The sequence below is a fragment of the Balaenoptera acutorostrata genome, chromosome 16 (assembly GCF_949987535.1).
Source record: "Balaenoptera acutorostrata chromosome 16, mBalAcu1.1, whole genome shotgun sequence".
NCBI lineage: Eukaryota > Metazoa > Chordata > Mammalia > Artiodactyla > Balaenopteridae > Balaenoptera > Balaenoptera acutorostrata.
The window spans coordinates 29413565-29436848 of record NC_080079.1 but is presented as its reverse complement, the minus strand read 5'-3'; the positions used below and the strand labels follow the sequence as shown (position 1 = coordinate 29436848).

At 39.4% G+C, this 23284-nt stretch overlaps 1 protein-coding gene and 1 pseudogene across 10 annotated transcripts in view; one reads left to right on the top strand and one right to left on the bottom strand.

Annotated features, from left to right (window-relative positions):
- Nucleotides 1-23284, top strand: part of ENTPD7 (ectonucleoside triphosphate diphosphohydrolase 7) — a 79802-nt gene that overhangs the window by 44188 nt on the left and 12330 nt on the right. For 9 of the 10 annotated variants that reach the window (XM_057531379.1, XM_057531382.1, XM_057531380.1 and 6 more), the window contains 6 exons: nt 7478-7611; nt 10982-11148; nt 13252-13576; nt 16248-16333; nt 18012-18173; nt 19683-22805. In XM_057531379.1, coding sequence (XP_057387362.1) covers nt 7478-7611; nt 10982-11148; nt 13252-13576; nt 16248-16333; nt 18012-18173; nt 19683-19914 — 1106 coding nt within the window. In that variant the 3' untranslated portion in view covers nt 19915-22805. Of the gene's footprint in view, nt 1-7477; nt 7612-10981; nt 11149-13251; nt 13577-16247; nt 16334-18011; nt 18174-19682; nt 22806-23284 lie in introns of those variants that run through there. The other variant, XR_451445.2, reaches the window with a different exon arrangement.
- LOC103006422 (receptor-binding cancer antigen expressed on SiSo cells-like) lies at nt 12189-12752 on the bottom strand (annotated as a pseudogene).

The following is a 23284-nucleotide window of genomic DNA, read 5'->3' as shown; positions in this document are numbered from 1 at the left end:
TTTGCTTTCACCATTTGTCCTAGGGTTCTGTCCGTCCGTTTTTTTGTGTTTTTTTACTTAAAAAATTTTTTTTCTTAATAATTATTTTTTATTTTAATAACTTTATTTTATTTTATCTTTATTTTATTTTATCCTCTTTCTTTCTTTCTTTCTTTCTTTCTTTCTTTCTATTTTTTCTCCCTTTTATTCTGAGCCGTGTGGATGAAAGGCTCTTGGTGCTCCAGCCAGGCATCAGGGCCGTGCCTCTGAGGTGGGAGAGCCAACTTCAGGACACTGGTCCACAAGAGACCTCCCAGCTCCACGTAATACCAAATGGTGAAAATCTCCCAGAGATCTCCATCTCAACACCAAGACCCAGCTTCACTCAACGACCAGCAAGCTACAGTGCTGGACACCCTATGCCAAACAACTAGCAAGACAGGAACACAGCCCCATCCATTAGCAGAGAGGCTGCCTAAAATCATAATAAGGCCACAGACACCCCAAAACACACCACCAGACGTGGACCTGCCCACCAGAAAGACAAGATCTAGCCTCATCCACCAGAACACAGGCACTAGTCCCCTCCACCAGGAAGCCTATACAACTCACTGATCCAACCTTAGCCACTGGGGACAGACACCAAAAACAAAGGGAACTACGAACCTGCAGCCTGTGAAAAGGCGACCCCAAACACAGTAAGATAAGCAAAATGAGAAGACAGAAAAACACACAGCAGATGAAGGAGCAAGGTAAAAACACACCAGACCTAACAAATGAAGAGGAAATAGGCAGTCTACCTGAAAAAGAATTCAGAATAATGATAGTAAAGATGATCGAAAATCTTGGAAATAGAAGAGACAAAATGCAAGAAACATTTAACAAGGACCTAGAAGAACTAAAGAGGAACCAAGCAATGATGAACAACACAATAAATGAAATTAAAAATACTCTAGATGGGATCAATAGCAGAATAACTGCGGCAGAAGAACAGATAAGTGACCTGGAAGATAAACTAGTGGAAATAACTACTGCAGAGCAAAATAAAGAAAAAAGAATGAACAGAACTGAGGACAGTCTCAGAGACCTCTGGGACAAAATTAAACACACCAACATTCGAATTATAGGGGTCCCAGAAGAAGAAGAGAAAAAGAAAGGGACTGAGAAAATATTTGAAGAGACTATAGTTGAAAACTTCCCTACTATGGGAAAGGAAATAGTTAATCAAGTCCTGGAAACACAGAGAGTCCTAGACAGGATAAATCCAAGGAGAAACACGCCAAGATGCATATTAATCAAACTATCAAAAATTAAATATAAAGAAAACATATTAAAAGCAGCAAGGAAAAAACAACAAATAACACACAAGGGAATCCCCATAAGGGTAACAGCTGATCTTTCAGCAGAAACTCTGCAAGCCAGAAGGGAGTGGCAGGACATATTTAAAGTGATGAAGGAGAAAAACCTACAACCAAGATTACTCTACCCAGCAAGGATCTCATTCAGATTTGATGTAGAAATTAAAACTTTTACAGACAAGCAAAAGCTGAGAGAGTTCAGCGCCACCAAACCAGCTTTACAACAAATGCTAAAGGAACTTCTCTAGGCAAGAAACACAAGAGAAGGAAAACACCTACAATAACAAACCCAAAACATTTAAGAAAATGGGAATAGGAACATACATATCGATAGTTACCTTAAATGTAAATGGATTAAATGCTCCCACCAAAAGACACAGACTGGCTGAATGGATACAAAAACAAGACCTGTACATATACTGTCTACAAGAGATCCACTTCAGACCTAGGGACACATACAGACTGAAAGTGAGGGGATGGAAAAAGATATTCCATGCAAATGGAAATCAAAAGAAAGCTGGAGTAGCAATTCTCATATCAGACAAGATAGACTTTAAAATAAAGACTATTACAAGAGACAAAGAAGGGCAGTACATAATGATCAAGGGATCGATCCAAGAAGAAGGTATAACAATTGTAAATATTTATGCACCCAACATAGGAGCACCTCAATACATAAGGCAAATACTAACAGCCATAAAGGGGGAAATCGACAGTAACACAATCATAGTAGGGGACTTTAACACCCCACTTTCACCAATGGAAAGATCATCCAAAATGAAAATAAATAAGGAAACACAAGCTTTAAATGATACATTAAACAAGATGTCTTTAATTGATATTTATAGGACTTTCCATCCAAAAACAACAGAATACACTTTCTTCTCAAGTGCTCATGGAACATTCTCCAGGATAGATCATATCTTGGGTCACAAATCAAGCCTTGGTAAATTTAAGAAAATTGAAATCGTAACAAGTATCTTTTCCGACCACAACGCTATGAGACTAGATATCAATTACAGGAAAAGATCTGTAATAAATACAAACACATGGAGGCTGAACAATACACTACTTAATAACGAAGTGATCACTGAAGAAATCAAAGGAGAAATCAAAAAATACCTAGAAACAAATGACAATGGAGACACGACGACCCAAAACCTATGGGATGCAGCAAAAGCAGTTCTAAGAGGGAAGTTTATAGCAATACAAGCCTACCTCAAGAAACAGGAAACATCTCAAATAAACAACCTAACCTTGCACCTAAAGCAATTAGAGAAAGAAGAACAAAAAACCCCCAAAGTTAGCAGAAGGAAAGAAATCATAAAGATCAGATCAGAAATAAATGAAAAAGAAATAAAGGAAACAATAGCAAAGATCAATAAAACTAAAAGCTGGTTCTTTGAGAAGGTAAGCAAAATTGATAAACCATTAGCCAGACTCATCAAGAAAAAAAGGGAGAAGACTCAAATCAATAGAATTAGAAATGAAAAAGGAGAAGTAACAACTGACACTGCAGAAATACAAACGATCATGAGAGATTACTACAATCAACTCTATGCCAAGAAAATGGACAGCCTGGAAGAAATGGACAGATTCTTAGAAATGCACAACCTGCCGAGACTGAACCAGAAAGAAATAGAAAATATGAACAGACCAATCACAAGCACTGAAATTGAAACTGTGATTAAAAATCTTCCAACAAACAAAAGCCCAGGACCAGATGGTTTCACAGGCGAATTCTATAAAATATTTAGAGAAGAGCTAACACCTATTCTTCCCAAACTCTTCCAAAATATAACAGAGGGAGGAACACTCCCCAACTCATTCTACGAGGCCACCATCACCCTGATACCAAAACCAGACAAAGATGTCACAAAGAAAGAAAACTACAGGCCAATATCACTGATGAACATAGATGCAAAAATCCTCAACAAAATACTAGCAAACAGAATCCAACAGCACATTAAAAGGATCATACACCATGATCAAGTGGGATTTATTCCAGGAATGCAAGGATTCTTCAATATATGCAAATCAATCAATGTGATACACCATATTAACAAATTGAAGGAGAAAAACCATATGATCATCTCAATAGATGCAGAAAAAGCTTTTGACAAAATTCAACACCCATTTATGATAAAAGCCCTGCAGAAAGTAGGCATAGAGGGAACTTTCCTCAACATAATAAAGGCCATATATTACAAACCTACAGCCAGCATCATCCTCAATGGTGAAAAACTGAAACCATTTCCACTAAGATCAGGAACAAGACAAGGTTGCCCATTCTCACCACTATTATTCAACATAGTTTTGGAAGTTTTAGCCACAGCAATCAGAGAAGAAAAAGAAATAAAAGGAATCCAAATCGGAAAAGAAGAAGTAAAGCTGTCACTGTTTGCAGATGATATGATACTATACATAGAGAATCCTAAAGATGCTACCAGAAAACTCCTAGAGCTAATCAATGAATTTGGTAAAGTAGCAGGATACAAAATTAATGCACAGAAATCTCTTGCATTCCTATACACTAATGATGAAAAATCTGAAAGTGAAATTAAGAAAACACTCCCATTTACGATTGCAACAAAAAGAATAAAATATCTAGGAATAAACCTACCTAAGGAGACAAAGGACCTGTATGCAGAAAATTATAGGACACTGTTGAAATAAGTTAAAGATGATACAAATAGATGGAGAGATATACCATGTCCTTGGATTGGAAGAATCAACATTGTGAAAATGACTCTACTACCCAAAGCAATCTACAGATTCAATGCAATCCCTATCAAACTACCACTGGCATTTTTCACAGAACTAGAACAAAAAATTTCACAATTTGTATGGAAACACAAAAGACCCCGATAGCCAAAGCAATCTTGAGAACGAAAAATGGAGCTGGAGGAATCAGGCTCCCTGACTTCAGACTATACTACAAAGCTACAGTAATCAAGACAGTATGGTACTGGCACAAAAACAGAAATATAGATCAATGGAACAGGATAGAAAGCCCAGAGATAAACCCATGCTCATATGGTCACCTTATTTTTGATAAAGGAGGCAAGCATATACAGTGGAGAAAAGAAAACCTCTTCAATAAGTGGTGCTGGGAAAACTGGACAGGTACATGTAAAAGAATGAAATTAGAGCACTCTCTAACACCATACACAAAAATAAACTCAAAATGGATTAAAGACCTAAATGTAAGGCCAGACACTATCAAACTCTTAGAGGAAAACATAGGCAGAATACTCTATGACATAAATCACAGCAAGATTCTTTTTGATCCACCTCCTAGAGAAATGGAAATAAGAACAAAAATAAACAAATGGGACCTAATGAAACTTAAAAGCATTTGCACAGCAAAGGAAACCATAAACAAGACCAAAAGAGAGCCCTCAGAATGGGAGAAAATATTTTGCAAATGAAGCAACTGACAAAGGATTAATCTCCAAAATATACAGGCAGCTCATGCAGCTCAATAACAGAAAAACAAACAACCCAATCCAAAAATGGGCAGAAGACCTAAATAGACATTTCTCCAAAGAAGATATAGAGATTGCCAACAAACACATGAAAGAATGCTCAACATCATTAATCATTAGAGAAATGCAAATCAAATCTACAATGAGATATCATCTCACACCGGTCAGAATGGCCATCATCAAAAAATCTACAAACAATAAATGCTGGAGAGGGTGTGGAGAAAAGGGAACCCTCTTGCACTGTTGGTGGGAATGTAAATTGATACAGCCACTATGGAGAACAGTATGGAGGTTCCTTAAAAAACTAAAAATAGATGTACCATACGGCCCAGCAATCCCACTATTGGGCATATACCCTGAGAAAACCATAATTCAAAAAGAGTCATGTACCAAAATGTTCATTGCAGCTCTATTTACAATATTCAGGACATGGAAGCAACCTAAGTGTCCATCATCGGATGAATGGATAAAGAAGATGTGGCACATATATACAAGGGAATATTACTCAGCCATAAAAAGAAACGAAATTGAGTTATTTGTAGTGAGGTGGATGGACCTAGGGTCTATCATACAGAGTGAAGTAAGTCAGAAAGAGAAAAACAAATACAGTATGCTAACACATATATATGGAATCTAAGGAAAAAAAAAAAAAGGTCATGAAGAACCTAGTGGCAAGACAGGAATGAAGACACAGACCTACTAGAGAATGGACTTGAGGACTAGGGGAGGGGGAAGGGTAAGATGTGACAAAGTGAGAGAGTGGCATGGACATATTTACACTACCGAACGTAAAATAGATAGCTAGTGGGAAGCAGCCACATAGCACAGGGAGATCAGCTCTGTGCTTTGTGACCACCTAGAGGGGTGGGATAGGGAGGGTGGGAGGGAGGGAGATGCAAGAGGGAAGAGATATGGGAACATATGTATATGTATAACTGATTCACTTTGTTATAAAGCAGAAACTAACACACCATTGTAAAGCAATTATACTCCAATAAAGATGTTAAAAAAAAAAAGAATATTTATTTGTAGTTGTCTTGTTCAGATCAGAATCTGAACATAGATCACAAATTACATTTGACTGATAGGTCTCTTTTAATCTATAACAGTTAACCTTCCCCCCCAACTCTTTTTTCCAAATCATTCAACAATGACAACAACAACAACAACAGCAAAAACCCAACAACCAAAAAACAACCAAAACTGGGTCACTTGATGGAATGAATTTGCCACATTCTGGATTTGGTTGACTGAATCTTTGTGGGATCTTTAACATGTTTTTCATCCCCTCCCCCGCTTTTGTTCTGTAAACTGGAGGTTAGGTATAGAAGCTTGATTAGACTCAGATTCAGTTCTTTTGGCAAGAAAAAATCATAGGTGGTGCTGTTTACTGCTGTATCACATCAGGAGTTTTGTAATATCTGGCTGTCTTACTTTTAGTCATGTTAAGACTGAACAGGTGTTCAGGTTTCAGGTATTGTCAGTCTGATCTGATCTGTTATAAAAATTTTCCATCCACTTTTCACCTAATGGTTATAGCAGCCAATTGTGATCGTTACTTAGATTTGTTTTCTCATTAGAGGTTGCAGAATGGTGATTTTTCTAATTCTGTCATTCTTTCTGCATTTAACAGTTAGGATTTTTATATAATGAAATTTTCTTCATTAACCATTTGGTTATCCTGAAATATAGTTCCTACGGGAAAGACAGAATGAACCCTTGATTCTTTGCTTTTATTTATCAAGTTTTTGAATAATGAGCTGGTGTCCTAGCAACTTCCGAAGGTAACCAGTGAATTTTTTTTTTCAGTATCCTTATGAACTTGCGGATTTTAATTTATTTGATGCATTGCAGTCCATCACATCATTATTCTTTTGGTGCTCAAATTTTACCATCATTGGCTGCTAGGAGCACCTTTAAGTTGGCTCTTGTACCCTTTTAACATGATCCCAGTTCTATTTCCCTGGCATATTGGCACACCATGGTATTCTATGCTCATCTTGTATTTTTTCTACCGTAGACCCTAGCATATGCCATTTTTTGAAGAAGCCCTTGTTTCTTTTAGTGGAAAATGATGTTTAGAGATTGTGGTCTAGACAACAGCGGTGCTCATTGCTCCTGGATTATCATCGCTTCTAGGCCTTTTCAGTGGACAGAGCTAGGAAATGTGTATTTTTTAAAAAAGAAAAATAAATCATGATCTCATAGTGATAGTTCTGATTCATATTTAAGATTATAAGATTATTGTTTAATTTCTTTGATTTTATATTAAAATCAAATCCTTTTTCTCTTATGCTGAATATTTGTTCCTAAAGCTATTTACATAAACATTTATTTAACTTTATTCCATAATATATGTTTAATTGTTTAAAAATAATAATACCAATAATGTATTACCAATAAAACTACTGGAATGCAGTTTAAGTTATTTGTTTCTTTTGTCATTAAGATATATTCTACAAGAGGTACATAGTCAAAATACCATGTTTTAAGTCACTTAAATCTTCTCTGTATAATATATAGTTGGTACAGTTAAATTAATTTATTTCAGTTTGCTTTCAATTTTTTAAGGGATTTCTGGGTTTTTTTTCCCTTTAAACTTAATTTTGGCTTTTAATTACTAGACCCCTTCTGTTCCCTTATTTATTTCAGAATCAGATGCCGAGGCTCCCCAGGAATTGGCAACAGGACGCAGAAGGACAGTAGGGATACTGGATATGGGAGGAGCCTCTCTCCAAATTGCTTATGAAGTTCCTACCTCAACTTCTGTCCTTTCTCCACAACAGGTATTTTACCTTTTGGGGGAATTCAGTGGCTAGGAATGCCAGTCTTTGAGAAGGAAGGGCACTGTATTTGGACTTAGACCAAATGGCCTGGGTCCAAATGTTGGTTCAGATCATTGCTAGCTTGTGTTATCTTGGGTTGGTTACCTCTCTGAGCCTCAGTTTCTTCGTGTGTAAAAAGAGAATAATAATAGTATCTACTTCATAAAGTTGTGAGGATGAAATAATACCACGTGTATAAAGCACTTAGCAAGCTGCCCAGCATGTAATAGCGTTTAATACATTTTAGCAGTTATAACTATACTACTTATCTGGAAGAGTTGCCTGAGGATTAAACATGATAATATAAAACCTGGAGTACAGTATTTGTTACATACTTGTTAATTAAACGTTATTCCCTTTCCTTTACTGATGATTCCATCCTTGTGCTTCTGTTATTCCTTACCTGACTAGAATGTAAAGAATGTATTTTGAGGGAGAAGTTTCATCATACAGAGGAAAAAGAAATAAAACACTTTTTAGCACCTAGTATGTGCAAGAAATAAGACATGTTACACTGCCCCCAAAAGCTTATAATCTATCAGTGGAGACAGCCTGTGATAACAGGCAGACCATGACAGTGTTGTAATTTGATCTAAACCAGGGTTTCTCATCATTGGCACTATTGGCATTTTGGGCTGAATAAGTCTTTGTTGTGGAGGGCTGTTCCGTGCATTGTATGATGTTTAGCAGCATCCCTGGCCTCTATCAGGTGCAGCAACACCTGTACTTCCCCCAAGCTCCCAGTTTTGACAATTAAAAGTGTCTTCAGACATTGCCAGATGCCCCTGGGGGTGCAAAATCACCTCTGGTTGAGAACCTTGGGTCTAAACAGAGAGCCACAGCCATGTGGGAACTGGCAGGGTCAACCCCATTTGCAAAGGCTTGAATAGGAGCCTTCCATGCTGCCTTCATGGAAAGTAAGGTATTTGCCTGGGCCTTGGATGATAGTAGGCTTTTGCGTAGTGGAGGTTGAGGGAAGGCCATCTGCATGGAGGTGACAGTATGCACAAAGGCACAGAAAACAGCAAAGAGCCCAGAATGTCCAGGTAATGATGAATAGCCTGTTGCAGTATGGGATTTTCAAGTGTGGTAATAGGGAAGGCTGGGAAGATAAGATGAAGTTAGATCATAAGGAGTCTTGGGTGCCATGCTAGGGGATTTGGCTTTTTTATCTGTAGACAGTGGGGAACCAGCAAAGGTTTTTGAGTAGGGCAGTCATATGGGCCTAAGTTTCATCATCTGTGAAATAATTAAACTCTGAAGGTCCCCAGCTCTGAATTTTGTGACTATGTTAATTGTGTAACTTAGTTCCAATCTGTTTTTTTAAGAAAGTAATTTTGGTGTCAGTAGGAGAAAAAACTGTAGGTCAGGGAACCTTGGGTGAGAAGTGCTAAAGAGCTAAACTAGACAGTGTAAGTGGAAATGGAAGGGAGGGGACAGATTTCAAGGGATATTTTGGAGTAAGAAAAACAGTGTAATGTGGTGATGTGGGTAGGGCAGGAAGGGATGGCCAGATGCTGAGGGTCCAGCTTAGGTAACTGTAAGGGTGAAGAACCTAGTCACTGAGAGAGAGAGACCACAGGGGAAGGGGCAAGGTTGATGCTAAGCACACAGGAATGGTTTAGGTGAGAGTGTCTTTCTGGTCTCTAGCTCTGAAGTCCTATAACCAAGCAGTTCAATTTTGGGTATGTTGAAAATGTGGGTTTGGCATTCAGAAGAGATTGTCTGTGGTGGGGTTGCAGATTTGGGGAACTAGGTCATGAGACTGTTTAGTCTATATTTGTTAGTATGTATTCAACAGGTAAAATGAAGGCATGGTTCTGATACTAAGGAATAGGTGACAGGTGGCATTGAGCCTTAAAGTCTTAAACAAATGGCTTTTTGTGTGTGTGCAGACTTAGAAAGCAACACTGGTATAGAAAGTATATTTGCAAGCAACAAATTAGATGTGTATATAACAATATAATGGATCTTTGTGCTTAGTAAAGAAAGGAAAGAAACAAAGAGACATAACACAATAGCACTTTAAACACTTTAAATAATCCTAAATGCCTAATTTTTTGTACAGTTCACAAAGTTGTGCAATCACCACTGTCAAATTCCAGAACATTCCATCACCTCAAAAAGAAGCCCCATATTCATTAGCAGTTACTCACCATTCCCCTCTCCCCAGCCCTGACAACCATTAATCTACTTTCTGTCCCTATGGATTTGCCTATGGAACCATAAAATATGTGGCCTTTTATGTCAGGCTTCTTTCATCTAGCAAAAGTTTTCAAGGCTTATCCATGTTGTAGCAGATATCAGTACTTTATTCCCTTTTTGGCTGAATAACATTCCATTGTGTGACCATGGCACATTTTGTTTATCCATTCATCAGCTGATGGACATTTAGGTTGTTTCCAGTTTTTGGCTATTATGGATAATGCTGCTAGGAACACTCATGTACACATTTTTGTGTAGACATGTTTTCAGTTTTCTTGAGTATATACCTAGGAGTGGAATTGCTGGGCACAGTAGCATTTTCAGAAATTTAAAATAAATACATTCAAAACAATCCCATTTTGCAACAATACATACAAACAAATACTACATATTAAGCACATTAGAATGGTTGCCTGTGGCAGGAGCCAGAATGGCAGTGAGTATGAGGATAAAAGGAAGTAAATAAAACAAAAGTGGGGCTTTGCCACGATAATGTGCCGTGAACTGAGGAATATGACTAATTCAACCTCTGTACCTGAAGTCAAAAAAAAAAAAAAAAAACAGAGGTACAATAAAATTGAACTCTTCTAATCCTCAAATCTGTCACAGGGAATATTAAGGCATCTTGAATAGTTTTAGAAAATGCCATAGAATAGATCTCATGATGATCTCTCAAATTCCTTAAATTTATTTTTGTCAAAGGATTTTTTTTTTCTCTTTTTGGGTGAAGTAGAAAAGGATAGCAAAGAGAGACACAGCAGGCTTCTGCCTCAAAAAACTGTGTCTCCGGATTTTTTTTTTTGATTATGAAAATAGTACATTCCCATTTTGGAGAATTGGAAAATCAGAAAAGTACACGCCAGGTAAGGACATCATCTGTAATGATTCTACCTCCTATCTAACTACAGAAAGTATTTGTCTCTAATTTGTTATTTAGTCTCTGATTTGTTCCTTTTTGTGTAGTCTTGTCATTTTACGTCTTTGTTTAAAATAATGCTGTGAGGATGAAAGAATGCTATAAGACGTTTTAAAGAGTAGTCGTAGCAGATGAAATCTAGTGTATTAGCAATGTCATACCTTTCTAGAAGTCAACCAAAAGTAAAGTTCCCGTTACATCATATTACAGGAAGAAGCTGCAAAGATATTGCTGGCCGAGTTCAACCTGGGCTGTGATGTGCAACACACTGAACATGTGTATAGGGTTTATGTCACAACCTTTCTGGGATTCGGGGGCAACTTTGCCCGGCAGCGCTATGAAGACCTTGTGATGAATGAAACTCTTAACAAGAACAGGTATGTTTGACATGGGATCTGTGATTCTGAAGTAGAATGTTGTTAGGCTGCAGATATTAGGAAAAAATGGTTACATCCTACTAGATAGGTACGTCCTTGCTTCCTCCTTTCTGACCACCCCTGCCAACGGGGTAGCATCTTTTAGAGACCCTCTATTAGTAGTCCCACTTGATCTGCTTGAGAGTGCCTTCTAATATTTGTTATTAGGACTCAAAAATGTACAGTGGCTTATTGTGGTGACCTCTTGCTGTGCCCATCTTCAGACATGGTATCACAGGATAAGTGAGATCAGTTAAGTCACCAATTTAAATTGTGCAGTGTAATGTAGTTCCTGGAAGTTCATTCTATCAATACATGGAAGTGCGCAGGACATGTTTGCTGAATTACAGTAGACCTGCATCTTACGTGGGACTTAAGGTTCCATAGTGTGCATAAAAGATTAAAAGCATCTTAATCAAAATTAGCCTTTAAAATAGTAGTCAAAATTAGCCTTTAAAATATTCTCTTTAAGTCCAGAATAGACATTTTTTCCTCCAGCATTGGACAGACCACTGATTCTTCATTTGTGTACCAGATGAAGTATTTAGACCATAATGTACAAATAGTTGTGGGTTTTTTAGCATGTAAAATTATTTTTATCATTATGCACATTAAAGGAAAGCATAATAGAGAGCAGAGTTCTTTTCCACCATAAAACTGTTTACCCCCATTTGTTTAGCTGGAAACAGTGGCTTGAAGAGCTACTGGTTTATCCCATTTGTAATAATTTCTCTACAGTAATCAATTGTCTTATATTGGGAGCATGTTACAGAAAATATTGTCTCATAAGTCTTTTTTGTTTTTCTGAGTCTAAACTCCTAAGAGTTCAAGGTGCTTTGGGAGAATCCTGTTATCTGGATGATTGATGAATGCATTAAAACCAAGCAGTGTGTTTGTATTCTGAAAATACTCTTAAATCCATACAAATGTTGCTTGGGTTATGGAGTTCAGATCACTCCTGCTGACACTATGGCATCTGAAGAACAATTACTATGAAAGTTTCACACCAACTTTAGCCACTGTGCTTCCTTTTCCATTTCCTTCCTTTGTTGTCTTGCTGCTCTTTTATCTCTGTATCATGTTTCTCCCGAGGCAGCATCATCTTCTTCTCATGCATTGGTATTTTTTTTACCATGTATCTAAGTTACCTAGTTCAGAAGACTGATTACTCATCTTGTGTATCTGCTAATCTGCAGAGAAACCTGTGCTTCCTGGGATGTTAAAACTTAATGTTTCTCTCTTTTTAATAATTTTCTGAGTTTTCCTTATAGGTGGTGTCACATCTTTAAAGTAGGTTCCACTTGTTCCAAAGCATTTTGTTGTGTTGCCACATTCCCATTCCCTCCTTCAGTCTTTACACCTGTGGGTGCATCTTCATCCCAGGAAGTCCACTCTTCAACATTTGTCTTAGGAACTGATGAGTAATTAACTGTAGTTGGCCAAGTTATTTGGTCTCTACTTAATTTCCGTCTTTGGCCAGATCTGCATATTAATCTCTTTAGGAATGAGAATACTGTTGCTAGACAAGTACAGACTTTAATTAACCAGAGCTGTGTGATGGCCATGGTGGGAATCAAAACCTGCCCCTCCCCTCCCCCTCAGAGCTGGGCATGTACTCGGTCACTTTTGCCACCCATCACCACTGCATCACTGCCATGGTCCCTGCCTCAGGACACTCCTCAGCCCTTCCCACTTCACCTCCTCCCAATTGTTTTTTTAAACATCAGAACTGCGCTCAGCATGGTGAGATCTTTTCACTTTTAAGAGACAAATGGGAATGAAGACCAGAGGGAGGACAGCAGATTCACATCTCCAATTTCACTATACATTGGGAAATATACATGTTGACTAAAAGGTTGAACAAAATTAATCACTGCCATATTTCTTTCTTTTTCTAAATTGAATTTGCATAATTTAAATGTTCATGTGACACAACTACGTGGTAACACTCCATCCCTGTTTTTAGGGGTGTCATGTAGAAGAATAACAAGATGTCTGGGAAGCATCTTAGAGGAGGCTGAGTACAGTAGTGATGTGTTTTGTTTGTTTTTGTCATCGTGACAGGTTGCTGGGCCAGAAGACAGGTCTGAGTCCCGACAATCCATTTCTAGATCCCTGCCTGCCTGTGGGACTCACGGATGTGGTGGAAAGGAGCAGCCAGGTCCTTCATGTCCGAGGAAGAGGGGACTGGGTGGCTTGCGGGGCCATGCTGAGCCCGCTGTTGGCTCGCTCCAACACCAGCCAGGCCTCGCTGAATGGCATCTACCAGTCACCCATTGACTTCAACAACAGCGAGTTCTACGGTTTCTCCGAGTTCTTTTACTGTACAGAGGATGTGTTACGCATCGGTGGCCGCTACCACGGGCCAACATTTGCCAAGGCTGCTCAGGTAAATTATTAATAATAAAGTGACTCATCCTGGCAGCAGCCATTTATTGGACGCCTAACTTTGTACCAGATGCCGTGCGAAGGGCTTTGCATGCATGATCTCACTGGATTCTTGGCAGGAGCCCTGTGAGCCCTCATTTTACAGATGAGGAGGTGGACTTAGAGAAGTTAAGGAACCTGCTGTGCTATACTGCCTTCTAATTAATTAAGCTTAGGTTTCCATGGGTGTTCTATTACCCAAATTATCACCCAGGTCTAATATTGTCATGGTGGTTAATGGTTTTTCCTCCAATTTTCCAATAGTCTTAATTAATGTTTGTGGCCAAAAGTGTCATCTCCAGGTATTTTTCCCTTACTGGGTGTTCCTAGGTGTAGTGTGCTTTTGGAGATGATGTCACACAGGTGGGCAAGTCCACTTTCATTTTCTTACCTTGAGTTTTAAGAGGCCAGGATGGTTATAGGGTCACTTAGAATATTAAAAAGATGTTGCACTAAGACCCAGCGCAGCCAAATAAATAGATAAATAAATATTAAAAAAAAAAAAGATGTTGCAAAAAGCAATGATAGTGCATTTAAATTGCAGAAGAAGTAAACATTCACTTAGAGCACATTTAGGACTTAAGCATCTTATAGGCTTAAAGCATTAGTTATTTGGACAGGTGAAAGTTTAGCTAGCTTTCTACAGTGTCTGCTTTAATTTGGATTCATCTCTTTTTAATTTTTGTATATCTGTCTTTTTATCAGAAAAATTTATGGGGAGATCTGTCCTCTCTTATATTTTTTATTCTTTCCCTTCTGCTTTCTTAGAATTCTCTAAGGTTCGCTTGGTATAAGGCTTCCAAAAGGAATAATATCTGCAGTGTTTGTACTATTCTGTTCTCTAAAGGCAGTCCCTAAGAAATATTGAGGAAAACCTGGTTTGTATTTGCCCTTGCCTCTAGGAATACCCTCACATGCCCTTTCCTTTCCAGCGTCCCCTAAGTGTCCATAGCCTGAATCTTTCTCTCATTTTAAAACTTCCTCAGGGCTTCCCTGGTGGCGCAGTGGTTGAGAATCTGCCTGCTAATGCAGGAGACACGGGTTCGAGCCCTGGTCTGGGAGGATCCCACATGCCGCGGAGCGGCTGGGCCCGTGAGCCACGGCTGCTGAGCCTGCGCTTCTGGAGCCTGTGCCCCGCGACGGGAGGGGCCGCGATAGTGAAAGGCCCGCGCACCGCGATGAAGAGTGGCCCCCACTTGCCGCAACTGGAGAAAGCCCTCGCACGAACCAAAGACCCAGAACAGCCAAAAATAAATAAATAAATAAATAAATAAATAAATAAATAAATAAATAAATAAATAGTCTTGCCAATATTTAAAAAAAAAAAAAAAAAAAACTTCCTCAAATCCTATTCCCTTGAACATCAAAGGGCTCAAGTTATTACTTGCCCAAACTGCTAGTGGCTTAATATGTTTTCTTTCCTAGGTAAAAGATGATTTTGTTCGCCCTTTTTTTTTTTTTTTTAACTTTGACTCAACTGTTATCGTCCCAGTGACACCTTCCTTGGGCATCCTTTACAAAATTGCAGCCCTCCCCAATATTACCTATTTCCCTTTCCTGCTTTATTTTTCCCACGAGCACTTAACGTCATCTAACCCACTCTGTGTATGTATGTGTATATGTATGTATGCATGCATGTATATTTGGTTATTGTCTGTCCCCCACCACTAGAAAGTAAGCTTCATAAGGAACGAAATTTTTGTCTGTTTTATTCACTGCTGGATCCCCCTGGCACCTAGAATAGCACCTGGCACATAGTAGACATGCAGGAAATGTTAGTTTACTGAACAAACCAAAAAGAATGATTCCTTTGGTGAGAATTACAACATGGAGGCAGGCCAGTGATAGATCTTTTTTTTTTTAATAAATTTATTTATTTTATTTATTTTATTTTTGGCTGCATTGGGTCTTCGTTGCTGCAGGCGGGCTTTCTCTAGTTGCAGCGAGCGGGGGCTACTCTTTGTTGCGGTGCGCGGGCTTCTCATTGGGTGGCTTCTCTTTGTTGCTGATCATGGGCTCTAGGTGCACAGGCTTCAGTAGTTGTGGCACACGGGCTCAGTAGTTGTGGTTCACGGGCTCTAGAGTGCAGGCTCAGTAGTTGTGGTGCATGGGCTTAGTTGCTCTGCGGCATGTGGGATCTTCCCGGACCAGGGCTTGAACCCGTGTTCCCTGCATTGGCAGGCGGAGTCTTAACCACTGTGCCACCAAGGAAGTCCCAGTGATAGATCTTTGACCATTTTCTGTTCCATCTGTTTGACCTACTCATGTCAGTCCTACGTAGGATAGAATGAAGCTCTGTTTGGCTTTTGATGTTGCTACTCCTGGTCCTAACCTTACCCATCTCTGAAGCCTAAGAGGCTCAGGAGCCATGTCAGGCAGGCTTTGTAGTGAACGTGGAGGCAATAGGAATAAAAAGGACTATTCCCAGGTCACTCAAGTCACTCAGTGGCCTGAGTTCAGGGACTTGCCTTGCCCAGGACCTGGCACTGTGTTTGGTGAATGAATATGCCATTTCTGTTTTCCTTTGTCAACTAATAGCCCACAAGTAACTTTAGAAATGGAACAGCTATGACTGTGGCAGTTACAGTTTGCCTCCCATTTCATGTTGCACCATTTCTCTGTGGTTGTTCCAGGATTACTGTGGCATGGCTTGGTCAGTACTCACTCAGAGATTCAAGAATGGCCTCTTTTCATCACATGCAGATGAGCATCGACTCAAGTAAGTAACTTCCTTTTCTCCCTTAGATGTGGCCTTAAAATGTATGAACAGGACTTCCTTGGTGGTGCAGTGGTTAAGAATCTGCCTGCCAATGCAGGGGACGTGGGTTCGAGCCCTGGTCCGGGAAGATCCCACATGCCACGGAGCAACTAAGCCCGTGCGCCGCAACTACTGAGCCTGTGCCCTAGAGCCTGTGAGCCACAACTACTGAGCCCGCGCACCACAACTACTGAAGCCCACGCACCCTAGAGCCTGTGCGCCACAGCTACTGAGACCATACGCTGCAACTACTGAAGCCCATGCACTCTAGGACCTGCATGTCGCAACCGTTGAGCCCCGTGCTACAGCTACTGAAGCCTGTGTGCCTAGAGCCCATGCTCCACAACAAGAAAAGCCACCGCAATGAGAAGCCCAAGCACCACGACAAAGAGTAGCCCCTGCTCGCCACAACTAGAGAAAGGCTGTGTGCAGCAATGAAGATGCAACGCAGCCAAAAAAATTAAATTTAATTAAATTTAAAAAAAAAGTGTATGAACAATGAATGAGAGAGAGCGAGTGATAGTACAGATTGGATTTTATGTTGAAGGAGAATTTGGTTATTTCAGATTTTGATTTTCTGAAGGGTAGAGGCCAAAATAGTGAGGTTATTTTAGTGAAGCCAAGGGAAACTGGTGGTTACCAAAAAGTGTTCTCTCCAAGTGGTTTTAAATCAAAAGTGGTCTTTTTATTTTTAAATTTTTATTAAAATATCAAACATGCAGAAAAGTAGAAAGAACAGTAACAGAAACCCACGTGTAACTGTCACCCAGCTTCAACAAATATCAGTATTTTGCCAGTTTGGTTCATCAGTCCTCCCATTTTGTAAATGTTTTAGTTAAAAAAAATTTAAACATAAACAAAAATAGAACAGTATAATGAACTCCTGAATATCTGTCACCCAGCTTCTCTCCTAATAGCTGTCAACTTCCAGCCCTCTTGTTTCATCTGTTTTCCCACCCCACAATTCAGTCATTTTGAAGCAAATCCAAAACATCATATTTGTAGATATTTCAGCATTCTCCCTGAAGATAAGGGCTATTAGAAAAAAAAAAGAAAGAGAAAGAAAAGTAAAACGTACTCACAATAGTGTTATTACATTGCATAGAGGTGTTCTTCACTTTTGCAGTAAGTGTTAACATAAAGGAGGCTCAGATTTGGCTCCACCTAGAGGTGAGGAAGGTGAAACGGGGAAGAGAGGTCTTTTTGACATCTAGTGGGAATATGCAGAAAGCATTCAAATTCTTTTTTTTTTTAATTTATTTATTTTTATTTTTGGCTGCATTGGGTCTTCGTTGCTGCGTGTGGGCTTTCTCTAGTTGCGGCGAGCAGGGGCTACTCTTTGTTGCGGTGCGCAGGCTTCTCATTGCGGTGGCTTCCCTTGTTGTGGAGCACAGGCTCTAGGCATGCGGGCTTCAGTAGTTGTGGCACACAGGCTCAGTAGTTGTGGCTTGCAGGCTCTAGAGCACAGGCTTACTAGTTGTGGCGCACAGGCTTAGCTGCTCCGCGGCATGTGGGATCTTCCTGGACCAGGGCTCGAACCCACGTCCTCTGCATTGGCAGGCGGATTCTTAACCACTGCACTACCAGGGAAGTCCCTCTTTTTTTCTTTAAAAAAAATTAATTATTTTTTGTCACACAGGTATCAGTGTTTTAAGTCAGCTTGGATGTACCAAGTTCTTCATGAAGGATTCCACTTTCCCTATGACTACCCAAATCTGCAGACAGCCCAGCTGGTCTATGACCGAGAGGTTCAGTGGACACTGGGAGCCATTTTGTATAAAACACGCTTCTTACCACTCAGGTAAAGTGGACTGACCAAGCTGGCATCTTGAGCTCAGAGGATGTTAGTTGGTGCCCCAGAATAGGTTTAAGTAACCTCCCCGTCAAAAAAACAAAACAAAAAAACCCACCCAAACTCCCCTTATTACTGCCACGTGAAACTACTGTTACTTACCAGGCATGTTGAAACAGAAAGAAGTCTGAGAATTATTGGTCTGGAGTATGTTCTTCTTTGCAATTTCAGGAATTCAGTGGTTTTTTTTTTTGGCCGTGCCCCGTGGCTTGTGGGATCTTAGTTCCCCGACCAGGGATTGAACCCATGCCCTCGGCAGTGAAACCGCTAAGTCCTAACCACTGGCCCGCCAGGGAGTTCCCAGGAATTCAGTTTTGTTTATCTACAACAAATCAATCTTTAGACTTGAGCTCTTACTAACAACTTCTAAGATACTGACTGATGAACTAAAGTTACTCTGGAACTATCTCTATCTGACTAGAGGACTGGGATATGTTGTTCCTATACAGCCATCTTTCCTAATGGGTAGAGTCATTCTAGAGATCATGTCATTGACTTGGAAGGCTTTTTGGTGGGCCAGAATTAGAACAAAGGACATGAGATGCTTTTAGGGGATGTCTTGCTCTTATGTACCATAAGATATTTGGGATAATTTTTAGGTGCTCTCTCCTTTGGACTATTTCAGATAAGCTAAGATGAACTCTTAATCTTTGGTGCCTGTTTCTTTAAACTCAATACATAAGCCAGGCCGGTGAGAGAAGTGGGGAACTGAAGAGTATGTGCCCCAAACAAAAGGCTGATTACCATCATGCAGAAGTGCTGTCCCAGCATCTGCCAGCTCTCCTTTGTCGAGAAGCCAGAAATCCATATTTTATATGTGGTCTTTCTGTTTGGAGATTCACATTTTTAAAAAAACACTGCAGGTCAAACAGAATGAAAATGGATCTGGTATCTGGACCATGAGAGAAGGGCTTCTGTTCTAGACAGATCACTGCACTTAGGTTTACATGTCTATTTTTTCTTTGGTTTACAATACAATTGATTAAGTGACAGCTTTCTCTAGATAAATCCTAAATCCTCAGGAAGCACAGCAACTTTTTTTTTTTAAAGATTTAGATATACTCTGATTTCTTGTTTAGATTCAGGGGCCACCTTACTCTCATTAGCACCGTATTTACAAACTGTGTAGGCCAGGGTGGTATGGGGTCACTGTTAAGACTTATTTGACAGATGACCAGTCTTGTCTTACTGTTCATTTTTTTGGCTTCTAATTTTGCCCCCAGATTCTAGAGGGGGTAGGCCTGTGAGGCTCCCTCTAGGCCGGGGAAAGGAAGGTACAGAAGGAATCGCACATACCAGCTCTGGGCCTGGGGACATGCTTCAGCTTTGCTTGCTCTGTGGAGCTGGTATTATAGCATGTTTACGTGGATGGAGTAAATGGGTAAAACCACTGGGCCTTTTAAATCGGCATAAATATTTCTCTCCTAAACTAACATTTCTTTCCACCTTCTTCCTTAGGGATCTACGGCAGGAAGGTGCCCGACAGGCCCATGGTAGCTGGTTCCGTCTCTCCTTTGTGTACAACCACTATCTTTTCTTCGCCTGTATCCTGGTGGTGCTACTGGCCATCATCCTGTACCTTCTGCGGCTACGCCGAATTCACCACCGACAAAGTCGAGCCTCAACCCCATTGGACTTACTGTGGATCGAGGAGGTGGTGCCCATGATTGGGGTACAGGTTGGGCCATGAGGCTGGACAGGTTCTAGGGGAACTCAAGTATTCAGAATTGCTGCCCATTGAATTCCACCACTTTCTGGTACTGGCCTCAGATGCTGCTTTGCCTGACTTTGTGGATATTTGGCCTTGAAATTTCTACTTTAATACCTACTTTAATTCATTCTCAATATCCAGGTCCTCTTCTCTGAGAGAAGCTGTAATTTAGTCTGTGAAGAACTAAATGAGAGATTGGTGCTAACAAAGGGAACCAACTTTAGTCCAACTGAAGCATGCTTCTACTCCTTTATCTGAGTGATCTGGTGTGCTCCTGGGATCTAGACTTTTCTCCCCTTGCTTAAAGCTTGAAGTTTGGCATTGGGCACACTGGAAGTCTGGTTGAAACCAAACTTGGAGCATCTGATTCAAAGCCGAAGACATTCTAGCAAGTGCAGCAGCCCCTTCTTTCTCTGTAACAGAGATATCACTTATGTGGAGATCCACAGCCTTTAATAGGGATCCAAGATCTTTGCAGTTCAGCGGAACAGATAAGAATTTCCAGGCAACCAAAATAACACAGCTTCTTTGCTTACTCGACAAAGAAGCCATTGTGAGTGTGGTCCAAGATCCCTGACATACTGTTGCTGATGTTAATTTGTGATTTTAAAAGGTTAGAACCCTTTCTAAATGAATGGTCCATTGACGATTTTAACAATATGTTATCTGATGCCTGGTAAGACCAGGATAGAAAATTTTTCCATGTCTATGTGCCTCACAGGCTGTTTGGGCATTAATTTTTCTTTTTGAACCTTAAGTGTGCTTGTAGGGTTGGAGAAACTGTGATGGGAATTGGAGACCTAGATTTGTCTGCTTTCAGGTCACTGTCCTCTAGGCCTATTTTTATGAGTCCTTATGTGGGAAGATTAAAAAAAAAGAATTCCTTTATTTCACTGCTAAGATCAATATGTATTTTGGGAAGGGATGCATTTGGATTGTTTTTAAAGAAAGAAAGAACAGTATCAGGAGAGTGGACAAAGGCAATAAAATCCAAGCTCTTATTTATTAATGTTTTTCTGAGAAACAGAAGTTCTCTCAATTTGACTCTTGGAATATTTGAAAAGAAGCAAATCCCAAACTTTGGAATAAACAGATAAATCTGTTAATAATCTACCTGGCAACTTTCAGAATATCTCTTAAGAGAGTTCTCAGTCATAAACAGCATTTCCATTAATGGGGAGAGAGGAAAAGCCATAGTAATTACATTTTTATCTCCTACCCTTCAGGAGCTTTGCTTTTTCTCTGCATTTAGCCTTCAAATTGCACAAGGGTTTCTTTTTCATCCCCGTGGAACCTTCTTTATACGTTAATAACCATTCCTCTATGTAGCCTTAAATGTCCTGCCCAAGAATATGCTCCCAGAGTTAAAACAGTTTTCTTTTTTGTCAGCTTTGAGTTCTAGGATTACATGAGTAGGGGAAAGGTCCTTGACTTTAAAGGGAAAAGAAAGTGGAATTCTTAAAAAATAAATTCCATACTGGGAGCAGAAAGGAATTAAGTGCTTCATAAAATCAAGAAAAATAAATCCAAATCCTCCTAGAAATAAACTGGGTTGAAAATAAGTATACTGACTCTTGGTTGGTAGGTGAAAAGAACATGAGTCTTGAATTGCTTTCAAATTAGATAAAAATGGTTCCAGCAAAGAGTCTTACAGGTTCCTGTGGAAGTACTTTTTACTTTTCATTAGGGCTTATGTCACAGCAGTTTCCTTTAATTTTTAAGATTTCTAAATTGCCTTGATTTTCTTTGACTTCTTATCTTTGTACTGTGAGTGACCCCTTGCCTTATGAATGCTGCTTATAAATAATGTCATAATATGTTTTGCTAGCCATTGCCTCCTCAGGTTAAGTCTTTTCCCCTCACCTTGGTTTCCAAATACTATTTTTGGTTTTCTTGTGTGATCTAGTCAAAGATCTCAAAAGCTGCCTAGTTGGCTAACAGTGATCACATTTGTATGCTCAGAATGAAACTGAAGCATGGAGGAGGTGGTGATTAGTCCAATCTAATTAGCTCAAAAGTTATTCTTCATCCTGGCTATGATAATAGCTACCATTTGCAAAGCACTTATTGTGTACCACATACATCTTTAAGAATTTTATGTATATTATTTGCTCATCATGATAACCTTTCAGATTATTGTGTTCTTTTTATAGTTGAGAAACTCAGGATACCTGTTTATCATTTTTTCCATATAAATGTATTTCTTAATTTATTTTAATTAGTCTTTGAATTTTTTTAGTGTTATATCCTTTTATTATTTTAATATTATAGGATCTAGGCTTGTCTACTGCAGTGAGTAAGGCATCTTAGAGTTCCATGGTATAAAAATAAGAAGGACGAATTTTTGTCATACCCCTCAGAAAAACTGAGTATTTGCTCTTGGTTCTGGTTCCTGAGCTTCTTCCATTACTCCCAATTAAAAATTTTAAATCAAATCTCATTAGCTAGAAACAGAAGCCATTTATCCCTTGCTGAGGGCCAATTATATATATTACTTTCTCAAAATGAAATATTCTTACTTACAGAATCAGACAGTCTATCTTCCCTTTAACCCTGTTTTTGCCCTCAGTTTTTAGAGATTTCTATTTGCATTTCTGCATTTTGAGCGGTTCTCATGTGAAAATAATTATGATTTCATAAAATTCACATTCCACTGGTTCCCTTGAATCTTACCAAGCAGTCTTCCTTATAACAGCAGCAATGAACCTGAACTGTTTCGGTGCTTTAATTACTGAGATAGGTCACAAATGTCAAAGTCGAGCCAGTGGCTTATAGGAGTGAGGCTTTATTATTCTTTATGTTGGCACAGCCCATCACTTTTCTCTGCATTCTTATCATGAGAACATAATAAAAATATGTATAATACCCAATTATTTGGCATTACATTCACTTAAGTTGCAGTTAATTCTAAGCCAAATTATACCATCTTTCTCTCTGTACCTTAGCTCCTTGAATTGATTTTCCTTGGTCTAGGAAATTTTAGGCACTTCCCCCAACCTTGTATTTATTCTTCTAATGTTATCCAAAGTATTCTGCCTCTGCCCTCCTCAGCCTAAGAGCTTTCTTTAACTTCAGAGGCCTTAGGCAGTGATTATTAGAATGTGGTTGAGTCTGCCATACACTTGCTAAGCTAGTCATTTTAGGCATTAACATTTATTATCACCTCCATATTTATATTTTTGAGATACAATAACTTCTCACTGGTATTATCTAGATGCCCCCCTCACCCCTATTCTCATAGTTTTGTGTTCTGCTTTTTGTCAGGGGTGAAAGACAAGTGGGTGGTGTGATTTAGGGCAAAGAACAGCAGGCTTCCAAACAGCAGATTTGGATTTTAGCCCTGGCTTTG